The sequence below is a fragment of the Coregonus clupeaformis genome, chromosome 21, assembly GCF_020615455.1.
Source record: "Coregonus clupeaformis isolate EN_2021a chromosome 21, ASM2061545v1, whole genome shotgun sequence".
NCBI lineage: Eukaryota > Metazoa > Chordata > Actinopteri > Salmoniformes > Salmonidae > Coregonus > Coregonus clupeaformis.
In genome coordinates, this window is record NC_059212.1 from 1,084,846 (window position 1) to 1,109,510 (window position 24,665).

Here is a 24,665-nt window from a genome sequence, read left to right on the forward strand (position 1 = left end):
TGTTGTAGTTAACCCTGCAGCATGTTAAGTCCTAGAAACGTAGATATGTACGTTGTTGATCAAAATATTAATCTAACTCAAATCTTTTCATAATAAACAAAAGCCTAAAAGGGTTACTTTGTTCCCCAACCCGGTCTCCCCTACCTGTGTGTGCCTGCGTGTGTGTGTGCACGCCTGTCCAGTCAAAGATGTTGTTGTGGACAGGAAATACACCTGTTATCTACCACTGGCTAGTGCTTAACTGTAGCATCTGAAGACGCAGGCAGTTTTCCCAGTGGGTTTTTTTAGGGGGTAGATCAGCTTTAATATTGCAGATAGATTGTAGCTTCCATCAATGTAATTGTCTACATTTCCAATCCCCCATACAGTGAGGGAAAAAAGTATTTGATCCCCTGCTGATTTTGTACATTTGCCCACTGACAAAGACATGATCAGTCTATAATTTTAATGGTAGGTTTATTTGAACAGTGAGAGACAGAATAACAACAAAAAAATCCAGGAAAACGCATGTCAAAAATGTTATAAATTGATTTGCATTTTAATGAGGGAAATAAGTATTTGACCCCTCTGCAAAACATTACTTAGTACTTGCTGGCAAAACCCTTGTTGGCAATCACAGAGGTCAGACGTTTCTTGTAGTTGGCCACCAGGTTTCCACATATCTCAGGAGGGATTTAGTTCCACTCCTCTTCGCAGATCTTCTCCAAGTCATTAAGGTTTCGAGGCTGACGTTTTGCAACTCGAACCTTCAGCTCCCTCCACAGATTTTCTATGGAATTAAGGTCTGGAGACTGGCTAGGCCACTCCAGGACCTTAATGTGCTTCTTCTTGAGCCACTCCTTTGTTGCCTTGGCCATGTGTTTTGGGTCATTGTCATGCTGGAATACCCATCCACGACCCATTTTCAATGCCCTAGCTGAGGGAAGGAGGTTCTCACCCAAGAGTTGACGGTACATGGCCCCGTCCATCGTCCCTTTGATGCGGTGAAGTTGTCCTGTCCCCTTAGCAGAAAAACACCCCCAAAGCATAATGTTTCCACCTCCATGTTTGACGGTGGGGATGGTGTTCTTGGGGTCATAGGCAGCATTCCTCCTCCTCCAAACACGGCGAGTTGAGTTGATGCCAAAGAGCTCGATTTTGGTCTCATCTGACCAAAACACTCCTGAATCATTCAGATGTTCATTGGCAAACTTCAGACGGCCCTGTATATGTGCTTTCTTGAGCAGGGGGACCTTGCGGGCGCTGCAGGATTTCAGTCCTTCACAGGGTAGTGTGTTACCAATTGTTTTTTGGTGACTATGGTTCCAGCTGCCTTGAGATCATTGACAAGATCCTCCTGTGTAGTTCTGGGCTGATTCCTCACCGTTCTCATGATCATTGCAACTCCACGAGGTGAGATCTTGCATGGAGCCCCAGGCCAAGGGAGATTGACAGTTCTTTTGTGTTTCTTCCATTTGCGAATAATCGCACCAACTGTTGTCACCTTCTCACCAAGCTGCTTGGCGATGGTCTTGTAGCCCATTCCAGCCTTGTGTAGGTCTACAATCTTGTCCCTGACATCCTTGGAGAGCTCTTTGGTCTTGGCCATGGTGGAGAGTTTGGAATCTGATTGATTGATTGCTTCTGTGGACAGGTGTCTTTTATACAGGTAACAAGCTCCGATTAGGAGCACTGCCTTTAAGAGTGTGCTCCTAATCTCAGCTCGTTACCTGTATAAAAAACACCTGGGAGCCAGAAATCTTTCTGATTGAGAGGGGGTCAAATACTTATTTCCCTCATTAAAATGCAAATCAATTTATAACATATGATATATATTGTTTTTTTTGACATGCGTTTTTCTGGATTTTGTTGTTGTTATTCTGTCTCTCACTGTTCAAATAAACCTACCATTAAAATTATAGACTGATCATTTCTTTGTCAGTGGGCAAACGTACAAAATCAGCAGGGGATCAAATACTTTTTTCCCTCACTGTATATATTTTTTGTAAATATATATTTTTCCCCAGTGTTCATTGTGTAAACAGAAATGCACAGCTGCTACCAAGACTCCGCTGACACCGACAGTCAAACTACATGTCAGGCTACCAAGAGAGATTTTGAACCCACATAAATATTTCTAATCAAAGGTTGTTTTGCAGAGTTTTCTGATGTTCTCATGCATTTGGTATGGAAGCCTGTATGGTCTACCTAGCTAGAAATAGCTAAACAACTGTAGACATAGGACACAGGGAATGGTTATTCGTGGGGTCACACAGAAGTTGGGTCAATGTGAATGTAATAACATTGATGAGAGCTGTGAGAAAGAAATGCCCCTAGGCCACAGCAGGGAGACGTTGTCCAGGATCTTGACAGATTCTGTGACAGTCAGATCTCAAGAGACATTTAGTAGCCTAGGATGACTCATGTTGGTTTTGTTGATCTGTACAACACTAGATGGGCCTAGGGACCATTGTCTATTTTCATGGGTTTTGTGAACATCCAGACATTCTTAGTATTGAAGTTGCTATACTGATTTATATTATTATAATTTATATATAATAAATCCCTCCAGATTAACTAGTTCATTAAATAAGTATTATTATGAATTCACTGTTACAATGCATTCTAATTTACTGTATTTCTTGATGGTGGAAGAAAAAAAAACTCAAGGAAAAGTCGATTTGGACGAGCCAAACATTTAGTAAACACCATTATAAGAGCCATGCACTTTAGTACTCACATGGCCTGTCTTACAAAATGCACTCTTGACCTGCATTCCTTAGCTCTCCTCTCGTTTCAAAACACTTAGATTATGGAATGATTCAAAATAATTTAAAACATATCTTTCAAAAAGGATTACATCTCTATACGTATTTCTATATATTACATATATATGTTGACCACAGAATGAGTGAATAACATTTCATTGAGCAAAGACCATCCATCGGCTCCCGATATGACATTGTGAAGATGTTACATGAGGATTGGTCGGCGAGGGCGTTGCTGAGAAAGGTCTGTCACAGAGTAAAGGGAGGGGGAGAGGGGTGTGTGCCTCACTCATTCCCAGAATCCTTTGGGGCAGAGGGGACACTGCTAGGCGTAGAAGGTCTCCACTTTGACTGCTTGGCAGAACATCGTCATTGAGAAGACCAAACCCAGAATCTAAACAAAGGGAACACATACACAACCAAAACCAATGTGACACAACTACATCATCAATACAGTGGCCATGTCTGAATACCCATACTTGCGTCCTAAATAGTAGGCCATTTGAGTATGCAAATAAAAGAGCATGGCGCTTGTAACGCCAAGGTAGTGGGTTCGATCCCCGGGACCACCCATACACAAAAATGTATGCACGCATGACTGTAAGTCGCTTTGGATAAAAGCGTCTGCTAAATGGCATATTATTATATTATATTATTATTATAAATCAACAGTTGTTTAGTGGTCCGAATATGTCAGAAACATTAACTTGCTTGACCATGCTGTAGGTCATGTAACTATACATGCAATATGCTTTGTGGACTTCACTGGACAGAGGTTGCTATCTTTTGTGATAAAACAAAGGTGTGGTTACATTTATTCTGCAACACAGGTTGCAGTCGTGGCATACTGTATACTTTTTACTACGCTACTTGCTAAATAGTATGCAGTTTAAGTATGTAGTAAGTTAGTATGGGTATTTGGACACGACCAGTGTCTCCATTGAGAATAAAAGGAACAACCTCAGAAATTGGAATTGGAATTCACTGTAATAGTTAATAGTGGCCTACTTTCAAATCATCTAATTTCTTATCAATTATTAGTGAGATTAGCCTGGTTCCAGATCTGTACAATATGTGCTTTAACCAACTCCTCTGACTTGTGTTGTCATGTCATTCAGTCTGACCCCAATGCAAGCTACAGTAAATGTTCATATGCGCAGATATTTGGAATGGGGTCTGTATGGCAAAGTTGGAAAAGTTGGAAAAGCAGATACCGATCTTCTGGTGCCAAGCTAAGATGTTGTGGTTCCCTGTCAATAGACATCACTATAAAATGCTACCCACTGAAACATAGGCATGCAAAGCACTTTCAATGTGCACTGAACAGTACAATTGTGTCACCAGTGTCTGTACCTGTGTGAGTGCCGTACACAAAGCAAATAGCCACAGGGCCACCAGATTCTCTTGTAGCCAATCCTTCACCCGCTCGTAGCATGGCTGTGGAGACACACAGAAATGTAAACAAAAATGTTACAGCACATTATACAAAAAACATCACATTAACCCACATTTATAGCATGAGGTGCCTAAGTGTAGCCTACAGCAGGGTTGGGGTCAATTCCATTTAATTTCAGTCGATAGAACAGCCATAGAAAAAGTTATTTTATTTTTAAGATTAGAGAAAACAAAACGAACATGTTTTATGTGTTTCCTCATTCAGTCCATCTGGTGCTAGTCTTGGTAGACTTACAAGAGTATCGGGCCCACAGGCCCTTTTCTACACCACCCAACACAAAGTGACACATCCTCCCATACATGCCTTTTACTCTGCAAATCATCTCCTTGTCATGTTAGCTAAGCGGATGCCTTCAACTATTTCCCCCCTCTGCTCTTTTGAACCAATGTTCCCTGGGATAGCTACCATCCCTATTTAGCACTATGGACGGAAGGATGGGAGTAACTTGCAGATGGTACCATTGCTCTGTGCCGGGACAACATTTAAACAAGCGAGCGGGATGAATTTTTCATTGCCAACATGAACAGGATATACACTTAGGCAACTGCAACCAGTTTCTCCAACTCTCCCTTTTCAACATTCAAGAGACATTACGTGTAACACAGTGTCAATGAAAATGATGATATACCACTAGACAAATACAAGTCTTTACGTAACAAATTGTGAATAGTTTATATATCCTCAAAGCAGCTGAAGTGGTTGTTGTAATAATGAAAAAAGTGGCATAGACAATGGCATACAGCGATGGGACTGGCACAGAGTGCATGAGCCTGGCATGGTATATGGCAGAAAGAATTTATGCCTCAGTTTTAGCACTGCTGGTTTTCAGTCTTCCCCTATAATCAGGGATTTAGACCTGGGACACCAGTTGAGTGGATTATCTCGCCAAACACAGGTATTAATCAAGTAATAATATAATTATATATTAATTAACTACCAGGGGCAAAATAAAGAAAATCAGCAGGGCTGCTGCAGACCTCAAGGCCCAGATTTAAAAACCCCATAGAGACGATTAACATAACTAAAAAATCAACATCAAAATCTGTCTAAACTAGAGATATCTGGGTTTTTTGTATGGGCTGCATCTCAATCCACCGCATACGCCCATGTTTGTCAGACCAGGAGGCATCCCGAAAATCAGTCTTCTCACAAAAACGTCTAACACTACAGACGTTTCCATGAGAAGACCGATTTCTGACCTTAGGGTTAAATACCCCTTATATTTCAATACCTGGGGTATAAGGCATATGAGAACAGGTAATTATCTTCAGCAGAGCAGTGTTTCCCAAAGCGTGGGTTGGGTTTTAGCAAACACTCAGTGGACTGTGGGTGGATTGTCTGAGATTTATGAACAGTATACTGTAATGCTTTGTTTACCTGGTTGGTCACAAGGAAGGCTTTTGGACCAAATAAATTACATTTGGGCACCAAAAACAACATTTGGGAACAACTAGTGTGCATGCGTGTGCATACGTGTGTCAGAGAGACAGAGAGACAGAGAGAGAGAGAGTATGTGTGATTCTGTGCATCTTACCGCGGTCCACCAGGTCCCTGGGTTCTCGAGGCCACAGTTGTCGCTGTACTCCAGACAGCAGGAGTCGGGCACGCGGCTGGCGTTATACACCTCAAACCAGTCCGTATGGTTGGTCACGCCACAGCAGCGGAACTACACCAGACAAGGACACTGCACGTCAATGACCCAACAGAGAGGAAAACCAAACATGCTACACACTAAAACCATTCTGTATGATTCATAAACAGAGATCGTTCTTAGGCACTGACATATGTATGTTAAACATATCTCTGTCGCGTCTTTTATTTGGATAGTTCTCCCTCGTCACTCCAAAGTGGTCATTACTGAATTGAAACTAGATCTTTGCCTGGGTGCATTTTGCAGTGTGGTAATGTATTCAGTGGTGGGTGGAGAGGGTAAACTTGGTCTTATGGAATGAGAACTCTTGCTGCGGTTTTGACATGTGACTCAATCTAGAATTTAATCTTGAACACATGGTCTCTCTCTCCCTCTCACTCAGATGTGCAGTCAGTCACACAACCTCACTAATGCACACTACCAACAATCAAACTGGACTTTATAATGTAAAAAGGGCCCATTCTGTAATCAAACAGCCCAAAGTCTGGTATCTTGTATCTTTTGATGTCTCTCGACAGCTTTCACCAGCAGTGCCTGCGCCATTTTTATCAGCTCCTTTTATTCAATCTTTTCTCTACTATCTTTCCTCACCTTGTGTTTCCTACCTTCCTTTGCCCATGATTTGAGCTGTGAATTTTGGTCATGAATAATACAAAGCCAAGCACATCAAAGTGAGTGTGGAAACAAACAGTGTTGTTCTTCGGAGAGTCGTGCAGTCCAATTTGCATTTCTCTTACTGTTTGGCAGCCTATTTAAAGAATCCAAGGCTATCCAAGGCTATTCTTATTGGTTGGAATCAGGTTAGATTGCGTAATCCCTCGTCCCTATGAAGTGGTACATATGATCATGTAATTAGCGTGCAGTACTGTATTTCTCCAAGCTTAGCCTGTTTTAACACTAGCCTGGTCCCAGATCTGATTGTACTGTCTTGCTAACTCCTATGGTCATTGTCATGCAGTGGCATAAACAGATCTGTGACCAGGCTAATTTAAGACGACTGTACTGTTCTACTGTTGACCACCAGGGGACAGTCTAAGCAGGACAAGTTGACTTACATTTTACATTAATATTTTAGTCAATTAGCAGACGCTCTTATCCAGAACGACAGAGGAGCAATTAGGGTTAAGTGCCTTGCTTAAGGACTTACATCCGTTTGTATAATCATCCAGGCGTTGGTCAAGCCCACGTTGCCTTCGGTGCCAAAGAGCTGGAGTCCCCTCTTCAAATCCCTCTGGGCATGGTGATCAATCTGGATACAAGACACACAAAGACATGAAGGTGAAGACATGAACATCCTTACTCATGCAAAACACACACGACTCCGAAACACATGACTTAACCTTATTTACACATTCAGTCAACAAACAAGACATCAATCTGATTGATCGCCATTGACCCAGAGCCTTTGCTCTCTCAAAAACTGTGCCAGTAGGGTAATGTAGTCTTTTGGCATGTTTGTGTAGAGGGCTACAGGCTGACACCATCAGTGGTCTGTTCAATCCGCTGAATCACATCTGTTTACAGCCGTTTCAACACAGCCGCAATGTAGCATGAATAATAGACTCTATACCTGATATTTTTCTGAGCAAAATAATATACTGGTACAATGTAGAACACAAAGGTAACACAAAGGATAAAATAGCATGAGTAAGGCCTTCATGGGAAGTGTTACTAAAATGTCATGATTTTAGCTTTGTTCTTGTCTTGTATTCCCTTCTGAAAATAACAGGAGCAAAACTTGCTCTGCTGAAAGCACAACGGGCCTTATTCTGACTTGAGATGCACACTTAACTCTGACTTTCGCGTCATTCATTGACGTCAATGGGAGACAAATTCGAGTTTAGTGCTATTTCAAGTCAGAATATGTCCCTTAGGAAATAAGTATCATAGTATCTTTCCAGCAGATACTGGCTCAGACTTCCAATCATGACACTGCTGTAACTTTTAAAAATGCATGATCAAATCGGTCTGGAGAAAGACTAATCGACTCTGATAAATGTTTTAAACTTTTAGTTAAAGTTTGACTTTTCAAGCTGAGCCTAATAGGCTCTCATTAGCAGGGAGGGTGAACTGCTGCTTCACTGCTAGCTCCGAATCAATGTTGTCCTCGGGACTGCCGTCGCCTCCTTGACTACAGCAGGCAAGGTAAGGAGGGAGGCATCAATTATTTAGAAGGAGAGAGAGAGTAGGTGAAGGGCAGAGAGAGAGAGCGAGAGAAGGAGAGAATGGGAGAGAGAGAAAGGGGAGAGAGAGCAGGAAATAAATGAATAGCAGAGGAAGCACGAGACAAGGTACACAAAAAAATGCGAAAAACAATATTGAAGACCATAATTCACTGCTTTTGCAACTGCGACCTGAAAGTAAACATAAACAAAGTTGGTATTATGTGGGTAGAAAACACATTGTTGTAGGCGGGGGAAATTACATTTCAATTTTTTTTTAAATGCTCAATGGAGACATTCATGGCATCGGATCAACGGAAGGAGAGAACTTGTGGAAAGAAAATGGATAAAAGAAAGGAAAGAATATCTTTCCAGTGAAACCAGCCCTACAGACAAACACATACATTTTCTTTCAAGTCAGGAAGAAACATAGAAAGTGAGAGATAAGTGAAACAAAAATGGGCTTTAAATACGGTAGGGGGAGAGACATTAGCATATCCCGTGTATTGCCTTGGAACACACTGACTCATATATGCCGGGTCACCACAAGACAGCGAAACCTACCATATTAGATTAGAGATTCAAAGAAGGATTTTGTTTCATTTTCAGCAACTGGCAACCGCTGCGGCCTCACAGTCTGAAAGTCATTGCTTTGAGTGATTCTAATCAACTTGATGCTGCTTACAGAAGCCACTGTTGTTTTATACACACTGCTATGGATTAGCCTGAATCATGTTGTAATCAAATGGGTGATTTAGAAACAACTGTTTTTCCCTTGCAGTTGAAAACCATCCCTTGCTCTTTCTCATTGTCTAAAAATCTGTCCTCTCCTCAGTCCTCGCCTCTGCTCCTTCATCTGCACTGATCTGAAAGAACGTACCAGGTGAAAGCTAGGCTAATGTTGAGCTTCCAGCATATTTTTTTCCCCTTTCAAATCTTTTCCAGTCAGTGCAGTGAAGGGAGAGGAGAGATCAACGTTTTATTTCCGACAGTGTTGAAACAGTGCATTCGGAAAGTATTCACACCGTTGACTTTTTGAAATGTTGTTACGTTACAGCCTTATTCTAAAATGGATTCAATTGTTTTTCCCCCCTCATCAATCTACACACAATACCCCATAATGACAAAGCAAAAACAGGTTGTTAGAAATAAAAAATAAAACACTTAAATATTACATTTACATAATTATTTCAGACCCTTTACTCAGTACTTTGTTGAAGCACCTTTGGCAGCGATTACAGCCTCAAGTCTTCTTGGGTTTGACGCTACAAGCATGGCACACCTGTATTTGGGGAGTTTCTCCCATTCTTCTCTGCAGATCCTCTCAAGCTCTGTCAGGTTGGATGGGGAGCATTGCTGCACAGCTATTTTCAGGTCTCTCCAGAGATGTTCGATCGGGTTCAAGTCCAGGGTTTTTGCTGGGCCACTCAAGGACATTCAGAGACTTGTCCCGAAGCCACTCCTGCGTTGTCTTGGCTGTGTGCTTATGGTCATCCTGTTGGAAGATGAACCTTCGCCCCAGTCTGAGGTCCTGAGCGCTCTGGAGCAGGTTTTCATCAAGGATCTCTCTGTACTTTGCTCTGTTCATCTTTCTATCGATCCTGACTAGTCTCCCAGTCCCTGCCACTGAAAAACATCCCCACAGCATGATGCTGCCACCACCATGCTTCACCATAGGGATGGTGCCAGGTTTCCTCCAGACGTGACGTTTGGCATTCAAGACCAAGAGTTCAATCTTGGTTTCATCAGACAACAGAATCTTGTTTCTCGTGGTCTGCGAGTCCTTTAGGAGCCTTTAGGAACTCCACGCGGGCTGTCATTTGCCTTTTACTGAGAAGTGGCTTCCGTCTGGCCACTCTACCATAAAGGCCTGATTAGTGGGTGTGCAGAGATAGTTGTCCTTCTGGAAGGTTCTCCCATCTCCACAGAGGAACTCTGGAGCTCTGTCAGAGTGACCATTGGGTTCTTGGTCACCTCCCTGACAAAGGCCCTTCTCTCCCGATTGCTCAGTTTGGCTGGGAGGCCAGCTCTAGGAAGAGTCTTGGTGGTTCCAAACTTCTTCCATTTAAGAATGATGGAGGCCACTGTGTTCTTTGGGACCTTCAATGCTGCAGACATTTTTTGGTACCCTTCCCCAGATCTGTGCCTTGAAACAATTCTGTCTTGGAGCTCTACGGACAATTCCTTCGACCTCATGGCTTGGTTTTTGCTCTGACATGCACTGTCAACTGTGGGACCTTATATAGACAGGTGTGTGCCTTTCCAAATCATGTCCAATCAATTGAATTTACCACAGGTGGACTCCAATCAAGTTGTAGAAACATTTCAAGGATGATCAATGGAAACAGGATGTACCTGAGCTCAATTTCGAGTCTCATAGCAAAGGGTCTGAATTATTTTTTGTTGCCCATCTTAATCTTTTCTTTTTATTGGCCAGTCTGAGATATGGCTTTTTCTTTGCAACTGCCTAGAAGGTCAGCATCCCGGTGTCGCCGCTTCACTTTTGACGTTGAGACTGGTGTTTTGCGGGTACTATTGCCAGTTGAGGACCTGTGAGGCGTCTGTTTCTCAAACAAGACACTAATGTATTTGGCCTCCTACTCCTCTTTCTATTCTGGTTAGAGCCAGTTTGCGCTGTTCTGTGAAGGGAGCAATGCACAGCGTTCTACGAGATCTTCAGTTTCTTGCCAATTTCTCAGAACAAGAATAGACTGACGAGTTTCAGAAGAAATTTTGAGCCTGTAATGGAACCCACAATTGCTGATGCTCCAGATACTCAACTAGTCTCAAGAAGGCCCGTTTTATTGCTTCTTTAATCAGCACAACAGTTTTTAGCTGTGCTAACATAATAACAAAAGGGTTTTCTAATGATCAATTAGCCTTTTAAAATGATCAACTTGGATTAGCAAACACAACGTGCCATTGGAACACAGGACTGATGGTTGCTGATAATGGGCCTCTGTACGCCTATGTAGATATTCCATTACAAATCAGCCGTTTCCAGCTACAATAGCCATTTACAACATTAACAATGTCTACACTGTATTACTGATCAATTTGTTGTTATTTTAATGGACAAAAAAAATGCTTTTGTTCGAAAACAAGGACATTTCTAAGTGACTCCAAACTTTTGAACTGTAGTGTATATAAATAAGGTATTTCTGTTTTTTATAAATTTTGCAAACATTTTAAAAAACCTGTTTTCGCTTTGTCATTATGGGGTATTGTGGGTAGATTGATGGGGGATGGGGGGGGGGAACAATTTAATCAATTTTAGAATAAGGCTGTAACGTAACAAAATGTGGAAAAAGTAAAAGGGGTCTGAATACTTTCCGAATGCACTGTATTTCAGACATTGTACTGTATGACATGTTTATTGGACGAGGAATCAGGAAATATGAAGAGAAGGGGAAGGCTCTGTGCATCGTCCCAAAATGGCAAACTGCTTATCTATGCTCGTCTGTGATAGCTCCCATCAAGGGGTGAATAGTGTCAAAATGGGGCCTTTCTGTGGTTCTATTCTCTCTGGAGTCATTCCGCTTAATGTCGTATGTTTATTCAAATGTATTCATATGTATTCATATTTATTCATAGGAAAACATTGACAGAAGCTGTTCACGTTTTGTTTTCCACAGCCTATTTTCCTCAATGCTGCTTTGCTCCTATCTAGTTCTTGTATTATGGTTTTATCTCAACCTGATTGCAATATTGAATTAGACTGTTACCTAAAATCCCTGCATTCCTAGGAGACAGTTTGTACATGACCCTCATGCTGGCTTATGCCTATGAAGTTTGAATCAACAGATACTTTTACCACACGTAGGTTCAAATACAGTGAGGGAAAAAAGTATTTGATCCCCTGCTGATTTTGTACGTTTGCCCACTGACAAAGACATGATCAGTCTATAATTATAATGGTAGGTTTATTTGAACAGTGAGACAGAATAACAACAAAAAAATCCAGAAAAACGCATGTCAAAAATGTTATAAATGCATTTGCATTTTAATGAGGGAAATAAGTATTTGACCCCTCTGCAGAACATGACTTAGTACTTGGTGGCAAAACCCTTGTTGGCAATCACAGAAGTCAGACGTTTCTTGTAGTTGTCCACCAGGTTTGCACACATCTCAGGAGGGATTTTGTCCCACTCCTCTTTGCAGATCTTCTCCAAGTCATTAAGGTTTCGAGGCTGACATTTGGCAACTCGAACCTTCAGCTCCCTCCACAGATTTTCTATGGGATTAAGGTCTGGAGACTGGCTAGGCCACTCCAGGACCTTAATGTGCTTCTTCTTGAGCCACTCCTTTGTTGCCTTGTAAATGTGTTTTGGGTCATTGTCATGCTGGAATACCCATCCACGACCCATTTTCAATGCCCTGGCTGAGGGAAGGAGGTTCTCACCCAAGATTTGACGGTACATGGCCCCGTCCATCGTCCCTTTGAAAAACACCCCCAACGCATAATGTTTCCACCTCCATGTTTGACAGTGGGGATGGTGTTCTTGCGGTCATAGGCAGCATTCCTCCTCCAAACACGGCGAGTTGAGTTGATGCCAAAGAGCTCCATTTTGGTCTCATCTGACCACAACACTTTCACCCAGTTCTCCTCTGAATCATTCAGATGTTCATTGGCAAACTTCAGACGGCCCTGTATATGTGCTTTCTTGAGCAGGGGGACCTTGCGGGTGCTGCAGGATTTCAGTCCTTCACGGCGTAGTGTGTTACCAATTGTTTTTTGGTGACTATGGTTCCAGCTGCCTTGAGATCATTGACAAGATCCTCCCGTGTAGTTCTGGGCTGATTCCTCACCGTTCTCATGATCATTGCAACTCCACGAGGTGAGATCTTGCATGGAGCCCCAGGCCAAGGGAGATTGACAGTTCTTTTGTGTTTCTTCCATTTGCGAATAATCGCACCAACTGTTGTCACCTTCTCACCAAGCTGCTTGGCGATGGTCTTGTAGCCCATTCCAGCCTTGTGTAGGTCTACAATCTCGTCCCTGACATCCTTGGAGAGCTCTTTGGTCTTGGCCATGGTGGAGAGTTTGGAATCTGATTGATTGATTGCTTCTGTGGACAGGTGTCTTTTTATACAGGTAACAAGCTGAGATTAGGAGCACTCCCTTTAAGAGTGTGCTCCTAATCTCAGCTCGTTACCTGTATAAAAGACACCTGGGAGCCAGAAATCTTTCTGATTGAGAGGGGGTCAAATACTTATTTCCCTAATTAAAATGCAAATCAATTTATAACATTTATGACATGTGTTTTTCTGGATTTTTTTGTTGTTATTCTGTCTTTCACTGTTCAAATAAACCTACCATTAAAATTATAGACTGATCATTTCTTTGTCAGTGGGCAAACGTACAAAATCCGCAGGGGATCAAATACTTTTTTCCCTCACTGTAGGCTAGTATTTGTACTTTGAGCGTTTGGTTGAGCATGCCTCAGTGCCAGTTGACCCTGCTACGTTACAGCCTTATTCTAAAATACCACTACAGGATTTCACCAATGGGTTCCTCCTTTTCACACAAAGAGCAGAACATTTTATGTTTTGTAGGTATTCCAATGAATTAGTAATTTCATGTTGCCATTAATTTAATGGGTGAATCACTATGATTAGTAGTGTGTTTTACCAACCAAACATTTCTCTCAGCATGAAATGGAACTTTTCCATGCTCGAAATTCATTCAGGCAGTGGTTACATGACTCAATTTCAAATTGCTACATTGAACCTCAGAAGTCCCATGTTGCTGAGGTAAAATGTGCACCTTGTTTATGTAAGGACTATCATTCATGCTATTATATTATATGTGCCAACATCAGTTCTAAAAGAAACAGTGACATTGGAGAAAATGTCACTGTCTTTCATTTGAGTCACATTCTAATGTTGTCGTCATTGAAGCTTTTACAAATATTCATTAATTAATGATATTGTAAAAAATAAAAAAGGAAAAAAAAGGTATAATGTGTATACCAACTGAAAGTGACCGACACCAACTCCAGGTGACTTTGACAACTTCCATGGTCATGTGAGTCTGTCCTAATATGGACACCGTACGGATCACCATTTTCCTACAGTAATTGGTTTGACCTAGTTGGAAAGGAACCCCTGCCTGGCTGCTGTAACTTTTTTAATGACCCTATTTGATTAGGTGGTTATGTGACTAGGTAATGAAGAGACTAGGTCAGCGTTTCCCAATCCTGGTCTTGGGGACCCAGAGGGGAGCACATTTTAGTTTTTTACCTAGCACTACACACCTGATTCAAATAATCAAATGCTTGATGATGAGTTGATTATTTGACTCAGGTGTGTAGTGCTAGGGAAAAAACTAAAATATGCACCCCTTGTGGTTCCCAGGACCAAGATTGGGAAAAACTGGACTAGGTGGTACTGCCATGCTTGCCTGGAGTTACAGGGATTGAAGTCAGTTAAAGATGGCAAGGTTGGCAGCTGTAGGCTGGCACTAGAGTGGCATTAGGTGGCACTGGCTGATGTGGTGATGAGACAGCTGGGAGTGTTCCAGGCCATCAGTGGAGAGGTGGAGTTGTGGGAATGAGACCCGGCAACAGAATACTGATGAAGGATCAGGGAATCAGCTCTCTGGGCAAATATTCCTCATTATTTCGTACTTTCTCAATCATGTTGAATCAACGTGGCTGGTAGGTGGAATATTTCTGAAAAAGGCAACAACATACTGTACGCTGTTTTTGTAACTCAGATTTGCAGCGGTAACTGATACATTTGGCTATAACGCAAGTTGACATAACCGTTAACGTCATGTACCAACTCATTTGATCACTGAGACCTTGCTGAATCATGTGTGTTAGTACTGGGCTGCCATAAAAGCCAGCACACACATCTGGCTTCCAGTACCCGGAATGGAAAACACTGTTTAAAAAAAAAAAAGAACAGCCTTCCCAACAATAACATTAACATATAGCTGTCTTATGTCCATGTGGAATGACTCCCTGATGTTCAAGAACATTGTAGAGTCCATTTAAACTAGCCGCTAGAGGACCATTCCCCTTTTGTCTTCCTTCCTAAGAAGTCCTACAGTACATCTACAGTATGCCTGACATAGTACGAGAGTGGGAAAAATCTAATACACTCAATGGAAATAAAGAGGGTGGAGAAAAATATCGATGGGTGGGATCATTATTTACTAAAAGGTACAGACAGAGACTATAGACACCAACGGCCTTGGCCCTGGCCCTCGGGGTAGCGAGGATGCCAAAAGTCATGCATAATGGAGTAGCCGTGTTCGATAGATTGGAGGGTGTCCCACCATTGGAGCAACACTTGTTTAGATGGTGCCAGTGTACGCGTGCGTGCGTATGTAGGAGCAGGATGTGTGTGTGTGTGCGAATTGTATTATTAATCCCTTCCCAAGTTGGAAATGCTCTGATGTGCAGAGATGTATTTATGTTGAAAAGCCATTGCTCCTCTGCTTTTCAATCCGACTTGTTTATTGTACAGGGGAAAAGCATATTGGATGAGTTTAAATTAATACATGTGATTACATTCTGTGAGAGTTAAAAACTGTACCAGAATCAACCACAATAAAATAAATAAATAAGAGCGAGACATCGCCTTACCTGGTCTTGGTAAACAAAGAAGAGCATGATGGACAGAATCTCCAAGAAGAAGATCAGAAGAAGGAGGATGAAGAACTGTGGAGGGAGAGGAGAGATAGAGGGAGAAAGCGGGAGAGTGCATTAGAAAAAGGGCACCGCATTTTATGAGTTGGCCCATCAGGCCCGGGAAACGCTCGCCAGAGACATAATACATGACTGTGTAGTCTGAACTTTAACTTGAGAAATGAAGAGCGGGAAGACGGGAGAGACTAAGTGTCAGGAAGAGTGAGTTTGAGGAGACCGAGATCGAACGCCTTTTAGATCATTCCGCCTTATATTTATATTCATGACTGACAGAGAAAGAGAAGGGAAGGAGTGAGACAGTAATACTCAAGAGAGACAGGTTGGGCCGTGATACAGTGAGCTCCAAATGTATTGGGACAGGGACACATTTGACTACGAGGTTAAAGTGCACACTGTTAGCTTTAATTTGAGGGCATTTTTATTCATATTGGGTGAACAGTTTAGAAAATAGAGCACTTTTTGTACATAGTCCCCCCAATTAAGGCGACCAAAAAGTATTAGGCAAAATTCACTAATATGTGTATTAAAGTAGTAAAAAGTTAAGTATTTGGTCCCATATTCACAATCGTTCAACCAATAGCAATTCATCAACTAACGAAATTAGAAACAGAGACACAGAATGAGTTGCTTCAATTCAGATGGAAGTAGGAAAACCAATTGGCTGTCAGTTAGACAGGATGTCAGGTAGGGAGGCGGTAATTGAGTGCTGATATGCTGACTAGACCGGGCGCGTGCGTCTGCCATCGCGCGCATGTTGATTTTGTCCACCCACACCAGACGCGATCAGGACACGCAGGTTGAAATATCAAAACGAACTCTGAACCAACTATATTAATTTGGGGACAGGTCGAAAAGCATTAAACATTTATGCGGTTGCTAGCTAATTTGTCCTGGGATATAAACATTGGGTTGTTATTTTACCTGAAATGCGCAAGGTCCTCTACTCCGACAATTAATCCACAGATAAAAGTGTAAACCCACGTGGGTGATTGAAAGATGAACTGAGGTCCACAGTCCAGTTAGTGGTGGTAATGCATCTTAAAGTTGGTTGCCAACCACCATATAAAGTCCAAAGAAGAAGAAGAAGCCTGAAGGAGTAGAGATTACTAGAAACGAACTTGGTTTACCCTTTTATCTGTGGATTAATTGTCGGAGTAGAGGACTTTGTGCATTTCAGGTAAAATAACAACCCAATGTTTATATCCCAGGACAAATTAGCTAGCAACAGCAAGCTAGCTAGCTAAATTGATACATTTTTTATGCTTTTCGACCTGTCTCCAAATTATAATAGTTGGTTCAGAGTTCGTTTTCATATTTCAATCTGCGTGTCCTGATCGCGTCTGGTGTGGGTGGACAAAATCAACATGCGTGCGAGCGGTCTGGTCAGCATAACATGATATTGGTTGTAATTTGATAGCAGGCAATCCATCAATCAAGTTGATAGTTGACTCATTCACATTCCATAGTTCGAATGAGAACCACATGCTGCTGTGTGAACTAACAAGCAACATTGAGTTTAGCTAATGTCGGGGCAGCAGGTAACCTAGCGGTTAAGAGCGTTGGGCAAGTAACCGAAAGGTTGCTGGTTCGAATCCCAGAGCTGGCAAGGTGGTAAAATCTGCTGTTCTGCCCTTGAGCAAGGTGTGGATGACGCGGATGTTGATTAAGGCAGCCACCTGCACTCTCTGATTCAGAGGGGTTCGGTTAAATGCGGAAGACACATTTCGGTTGAATGCATTCACTTGTGCAACTGACAAGGTATCGCAAAGCCTTTGTCATCCACTTAATGCCTCACTTAATGTACACCACACTCAAGCCGGCGAAAACAACAAACGTGTGTGTGCATACTTGTACGTGGCTGTGAGGGAAGCCCCCACTACAGTAGCCAAACCAGTCCTGTTATGACTTGTTTCTCCTCTCACCAGCTTTGCTGATATCCCAGTTTAGTGGAGATCAATGCCTTGGCAGGGAGAGTGGAGAACTATAATCAAACTGCTGGTCGGCCATTGATCTCGGGGCGTTTATCTACTCTCTGTGATTCCTATTCAGCATGAAAGCCACCGAGGCTCTTTGTTGATCGAAGGAGGAGGAAGAAACTGAAGGTGTGCCACGCCTGGACGGTGCCTCCCAAATCAATACCTTTAAGAATCCAGCTGCATCAGACCGGTAACTAACTAACTAACTTGGGGTGGTGGGGAGGTTACAACTGTATGATTGTAGGTGTCTCATCTCGATTCTGGTCTTGTGCTAGGTCCCAAATTACTCTCGAATGGCGGCCCCTTTGCTTTGTTGTGTAGCCACTGATCTGAAAGGACTGGCTAGGCGAAAGCAATGTGGTGGTGTTTTTAAAGATTGGACCGGAATCTGGCCTTGGTGCACATCACCTTTGACCTGGGGCCAGTCTTGCATGTCTCATTTCACACCCTGAGGCGTGATTACAATTTGGAATCAATCTATAAACTCCTGGACCGTGACTTAATGCAGTGAGTCTGTGGTGGAGGTAGAAGCTTCCAGAGAGGCTGTTTTTAGCTCCAGGCAGGGCTCTAAAGTGCCACCAATTTGTTTGCATATGCAAATAAATAATTTCCTGTGTGACCAGGACTTTTATTTTGGGAACACTGTGTGACTAGGAAAACATCTCCCAGATAATAATTGTTGTAATGATAAGGTGAGTGCAGATTCGATAGCGTCATGGTTGCACCATTACTACAGCGAAAACGGCTTGCTTATAACACAACCAGGTCAAAAGATCTGACCCATATTACCGGCACAAGATTTGTATGTACTTATAGTGGATCGCAGGGACCACATTTTACATTCATAAGCCATGTCATGGGCCGTTGTAAAACTACTCGCGCGTTGTTAACCATTTGTTTACACTTTGTTCAGTCATGTTACCTCATTGGCTAGCTAGCTAACAACCTGGTAACATTACCAGTATATCCAAACATTTGGGGGCACAGAAAGAAAGGAAAAGGCATAGCTTTTTCAGGAGATCAATGACCATAGCAATGAATAACTGACAGATCTCTTGCATGTCTTCATCACAAACCTGACGTTTTTAAAGAGACAGTGTACAATTTTCAATGTAATGCATCTCAATAGGAAAATAGTGCTTTTACACAATGTAGAAACCTAATACTCCACAAACGACTTTGTAATATCAATGACAGGTATTCGTATCAACAGTTTAGCTTTTATAATAAACAAATGTCTTTACAGTGTTACATATTACCCACTGGGCACAGACCTCAATTCAACGTCTATTCCACGTTGGTTCAACGTAATTTCATTGAAATGACATGGAAACAATGTTGCTTCAACCAGTGTGCCAATGGATAGTATTTTATTTATAGGGCACAACATGTGCTTAAAGTAGCTAGAATTCATATAGGCTGTATCTCAATCAATAAGAAAAAAATACATTTTCTGGTGCTACCAATTAAAAATGTAATTTAGAGGCCTGGCTGCAGGTTAAACATAATGGAATGTTGGCCATTTTGCTCGACAACCCAGTTTACAGCGACCTGGTTCAAATTGACTGAAATGTGTTAATGGATCTGAAATTTGTCTCCACAAGACCACTTCAGAGCAGTCAGACTGGAAGGATCCATCCCCAGCGTAAAAGCATGGCAGTCCACCAAGATGGCTGTTAGGCTACATTCCATATTAATACACTACTTAGAATGTGTGCCCAAGGCTTTGTTCCAATATGCATACTAGCAAACCACTTGAAATGTGTGTACAAGGGCAAGGCTACATTCCAATGTCCATAATCACATACTGTACCACTTAGAATGAATGCCCATTACATTGATTCATTCTAAATTATCTGCTAGCGTGGATATTGGAAAAAAGCTTTGTATTCTCCAATTAATCTCATGGAGATAATGGATTATGGAATAAAACATAACTTCACTAATAGACTTACAAGCCGTTTAGTACACAACTGTTGTAAAATGCAGCCCACAACAAGTTATTTCCATGTTACAAATTACCACTCAACCTTATTACTTTTAAACCCCACACTTCAACAATTAGCACTGTGAAATCTTCATTTATTTATTTTTATTTTTTTTAAGTCATTTTAGCAGACGCTCTTATCCAGAGCGACTTACAGGAGCAATTAGGGTTAAGTGCCTTGCTCAAGGGCACATCGACAGATTTTTCACCTAGTCGGCTTGGGGATTAGAACCAGCGACCTTTCGGTTACTGGCACAACGCTCTTAACCACTAAGCTACCTGCCTATTTCCCCCTCAATGATCAGTTCAGTTATTAAATCTCTAATTGCTTTTCTAATTAAAGCAGAGGGTTAGAGCTGTCTCTTTTGAAATCGATGTCAAGGCTCAAGATGATTCGCCAGTCGCTGCGAAAAAAGCCTTTGCTGACATCGTCTTCTAATCACATCGACACAGTGGTCCAACCGGCTAGGCGCTCTGGGAGAATGTTAAGGCTGATACTAATGATAGGCTTTAGCTCTACGATACGTTTGATGGTCGGTCCCATGGGGCCAGTAATTGAGCCACCTGCTGCACTGGTGTCATAAACTTTATTTAAAAGCTAATGTTAACAGACTGTTAGTCGTTCGAAGTAAATAAAACTATATGGTTTGTTATACGATGTGAGACTTGTTTGTATCAACCAGAGACAATTCTGACTTGTAATAGCGTTTTTAATGGGAAGATCTATATGGAGCTTGGAGTTATGAATGCTGGTCTAAAGTGTGGTTCCAATGACTCAGTGGGTTGAAGCATAGTGCTGGCAACAGTAGGGTTGTGGGTTTGATTCCCGCATGGGCTGCATATACTGAATATACATAATGTGTCACTGTCTGTCAATGTTGACATCTGTATGTCGCTTTGGATAAAAGCATCTGCTAAATTACAATTGTAAAAGTGTGAATATAACATGATGCTTACAGCAGAAATGTGAATGTGTATAAATACTAATTATCAAGGGTATTTTTGTCAACAAGAGTGGCAGATACTCTTTGTTGGATACTCACGCTCAGCAACACCGGACGACTTTCTTTGACAGCTCCGACACAGCCGAGGCAACCAATCACCATGATGATGGTCCCTACCGCAATGAGTAGATTGGCTGCTGAGAGGGATGGGAGGGAAGAGGAGAGTGTGGCAAAGTTGCCCTGGGTCACTGACAGCCATACCCCCACGCCCAGTATTCCACAACCCCCCAACTGTCAGAGAAAGAAGGAGGAGAGAGAAAGACAAAGGAAGAAAGAAAGAAAAAAGAGAGAAAGTGAGTAGCATTTACACAAAAAAAACACACAACATTTGGTGCACACATATACATTTACACACAACACAACACACACAAATCCCGAGGCGATGACAGGAAATAATAATAATAATAATAATAATAATATAATAATATGCCATTTAGCAGACGCTTTTATCCAAAGCGACTTACAGTCATGTGTGCATACATTTTTACATATGGGTGGTTCCGGGGATCGAACCCACTACCCTGGCGTTACAAGCGCCATGCTCTACCAATTGAGCTACAGAGGACCACCCATGCATTGAAATGCATTGCCCGGCATGCTCAACCAAGACTGGTAGACTCGATTTGCATGGCTAAATATGTGATTATTGTTTTTCTCCCTCACTTCTATTCCCATTTGTAGAACAATGGCAGATATTTTTTAATCAGCTCTTGAGCTCAAAGTAAGGCAGGTCATGAATAAAACTGCTCTGAAGCATTGTGTGCTACCGCTCCAATCACTTAGACAGGTTGGTGCAAGTCATCCATCACCATCCACCATGATCAGAATATTAGAAGAGCTGGAAATTAGAGGATGATTATACTGCTGTCTCTCCTCATACAAGCCTATCATCATACCCCTGAGAGAGAAGTCAGAAGGGAATCATGGTCAGAGAGGGAGAGAGAGAGAGAGAGATATAGGAAAGAAGAGAGCAGAAAGAGAGAGAAAAGACGGATAAATTGATAGACACAGAGACAGACAGACAAGGATACTGCATTAATGTACATGAAATAACAATGACAAGGTAAAACAGATATGATACATGCTCCAAGGCCCTATGTTATCGATACATAGTGCTTTACATACGTAAATACCACATGCTCTGTGCCTCAGTTGGTACAATGTCATACTTAAATATCACATGCTCTGTGCCTCAGTTAGTACATCTCCATAACATACTGTTGCTGAGAGGGCCTCAGACTGACAGCAACAGTATGTGGTATGTGGGCTGCCCTCCTCTAACCCTGAACTGTGATGGAGAGACTAGAGAGATGTACAGATCAGACCGCCTGACAGCGCCAGAGGGGTGATGGGAAAATTCTCTCGGGAGCCTTTCAAGAACTCCCGTCTGCTCTCCTTATGAGACTACACTTTCCTCTTTTCATGGTTCATGAATCCATGGTGTGTTCTATGCGAGACTTGGTTTGCATCCCAAATGGCACCCTATATAGTGCACTACTTTTGACCAGAGCTCTATGTGACCAGATCAAAAGTAGTGCATTACATAGGGAATAGTGTGCCATTTGGGATGCACCCTCGGTGTCGTAATCCTTTTCAGAGTTTATTTTCAGAGAAAAAGAAAACTCTCCAAGGCTCTAGTCAATTTATTGTGAGGCCAGACTGCCGTCCCTTTCAATCGATTAGTATTATTCAGTGTGTTGGTTATACTCAAGCACTTACTTTTGTTAAATTGGTCTGCTGAAATGAAATGAAAACTAACAAAAGCAACAACCAAAAAGTAACTAGCAAAAGTAAACAACGGCAGTTCTATAGCTATTTCCCAACAATGTCAATGTAGCCTACAATCTTTTAAATTGAAAAGCACATGCTTGAGAGTAAAGTATAACGATGAAACGTTCATTATGACATATTTTAGCCAGCAGATGAGCTGTGCCAACTAAAGTTTTGATAAGGGCATGGCATCATGAACACACCATAAAATTACTTTCAACTGGTGTTTCATTGCTTGGAATATAATCTGACAGTCTATGTCTTAGTGGTGTAGAAATAGGGAAAGATTGCACATCTGGTCTGTCGAGAATAGAAGTTACGAAACTTCTATTAGATAAATAAGCCTCTTATTAAAATAGCTATTTATTTTTATCTTGACACGCTCATTGCCCCCCTCCCTTACAAACCATTCCTCACTTACTTAATAATTTATGATTTACATTTTACATTTTAGTCATTTAGCAGACGCTCTTATCCAGAACGACTTACAGTTAGTGAGTGCATACATTTTTCATACTGATCTGATTAACATAGATTTTGGGGGGAGTAAACCCTCTCGCTTCACCTCTTCCTCTCTGCCCTAACCCTAACCTTAAAGGAGAAATCAGCAGTTGCTACATCCATTTTTTGACTTATAAATTGTGACCCGTTTCAGGAAGCTAGGCATATGTTGCACGTCACTACTTCACAAGAGAGCCATTTGAACGTAATCGCAGAAAGTAGTCCATCACAACTTTTCCCCACTGACCTGCTAAATTCTGGGCAGCAATGTTGTTGAGACCTGTAGGAACAATTTTGCTTTCAAAAAAGCCGCAGTAGCAAGGATTATCTGCAAATGCTGAGCAGCTCATGATATAGACAGAAGCGGGCTACATGGCAGACCAATCCGAACTCATCTCTCGGCATGTCCAGCCCATCCATTATCTCAGCCAATCATGGCTAGCTGGAAGGTTCCTGTCTTCTTCCGTGGCTAAACCAACTAGGCTTTTGCAACATAAGACCGAATAGAGGTGGTCGGTCACAATTAATGATATGTACCCATTGATTTTTTAAGAAAATAACTTATAAACATCTCATGAGCTTAGTTCAACTGTCATACCCCATCATAACCCAAAATATAAACTTGTTTTACTCCAATGTTTGTCAACAAAGTAAAAGTAAACAAACACTATATAGCCTCAAAACATGCTTAAAACTATCATTTTGATATCATGGATGGTCATTCGTTGCAACCATAGTTGTCTATGAATTTGAGAGTGGTTACATTTCTCCAGCCCCATCCCTTACCTTTTTACCAAAACGGGTGGGGAGTCCCTTTGTTATTGTTTCTACTGCCGATCTCCGCCTAAAGCCTCGATCAGACCAAAAGTGTCATTCCATCAATGATGCAAAATAAATTCTGCAGTCAAACATTATTACTGGATATGTGTGCAACAAAAATGTTACATTCACAGTTTTTTACCTACTATTTCCATCAAGTCCAACGTATACAGAACACACTGCAACTGCCTCTGCAATGGAATGCTGCAAGGTAAACTCGGGGCTCAATTGGAAAAAAATGTATACTGAAAAAATATATAAACGCAACATGTAAAGTGTTGGCCCCATGTTTCATGAGCTGAATTAAAATATCCCAGAATTTTTCCATACGCACAAAAAGCTTATTTCTCTCAAATGTTGTGTACAAATTTGTTTACATCCATGTTAGTGAACATTTCTCCTTGGCCAAGATAATCCATCCACCTGACAGATGTGGCATATCAAGAAGCTGATTAAACAGCATGATCATTACACAGGTGCACCTTGTGCTGGGGGACAATAAAAGGCCACTCTAAAATGTGCAGTTTTGTCACACTACACAATGCCACAGATGTCTCAAGTGTTGAGGGAGCGTGCAATTGGCATGCTGACTGCAGGAATGTCCACCAGAGCTGTTGCCAGATAATTACATGTTAATTTCTCTACCATAAGCAGCCTCCAACTTTGTTTTAGAGAATTTGGCAGTACGTCCAACCGGCCTCAAAACCGCAGACCACGTGTAACCACGCCGGCCAAGGACCTCCACATCCGGCTTCTTCACCTACAGGGATCGTCTGAGACCAGCCACCCGGACAGCTGGAAAAACTAATTCTGATTGGCTGGGCCTGGCTCCCCAGTGGGTGGGCCTATGACCCCCCCAGGCCCACCCATGGCTGCGCCCCTTCCCAGTCATGTGAAATCCATAGATTAGGGCCTAATGAATTCATTTCAATTG

At 41.9% G+C, this 24,665-nt stretch overlaps 1 protein-coding gene across 2 annotated transcripts in view; it reads right to left on the minus strand.

Annotated features, from left to right (window-relative positions):
• Positions 1 to 2,655: 2,655 nt before the first annotated feature.
• Positions 2,656 to 24,665, minus strand: part of LOC121534763 (tetraspanin-4) — a 77,986-nt gene continuing 55,976 nt past the window's right edge. For both annotated transcript variants that reach the window (XM_045206159.1, XM_045206160.1), the window contains exons 3-8: positions 20,681 to 20,872; positions 15,612 to 15,686; positions 7,002 to 7,103; positions 5,738 to 5,869; positions 4,101 to 4,184; positions 2,656 to 3,141 (exon numbers count right to left, since the gene is read on the minus strand). In XM_045206159.1, the coding sequence (XP_045062094.1) occupies positions 3,073 to 3,141; positions 4,101 to 4,184; positions 5,738 to 5,869; positions 7,002 to 7,103; positions 15,612 to 15,686; positions 20,681 to 20,872 (654 nt within the window). In that variant the 3' untranslated portion in view covers positions 2,656 to 3,072. The remainder of the gene's footprint in view (positions 3,142 to 4,100; positions 4,185 to 5,737; positions 5,870 to 7,001; positions 7,104 to 15,611; positions 15,687 to 20,680; positions 20,873 to 24,665) is intronic.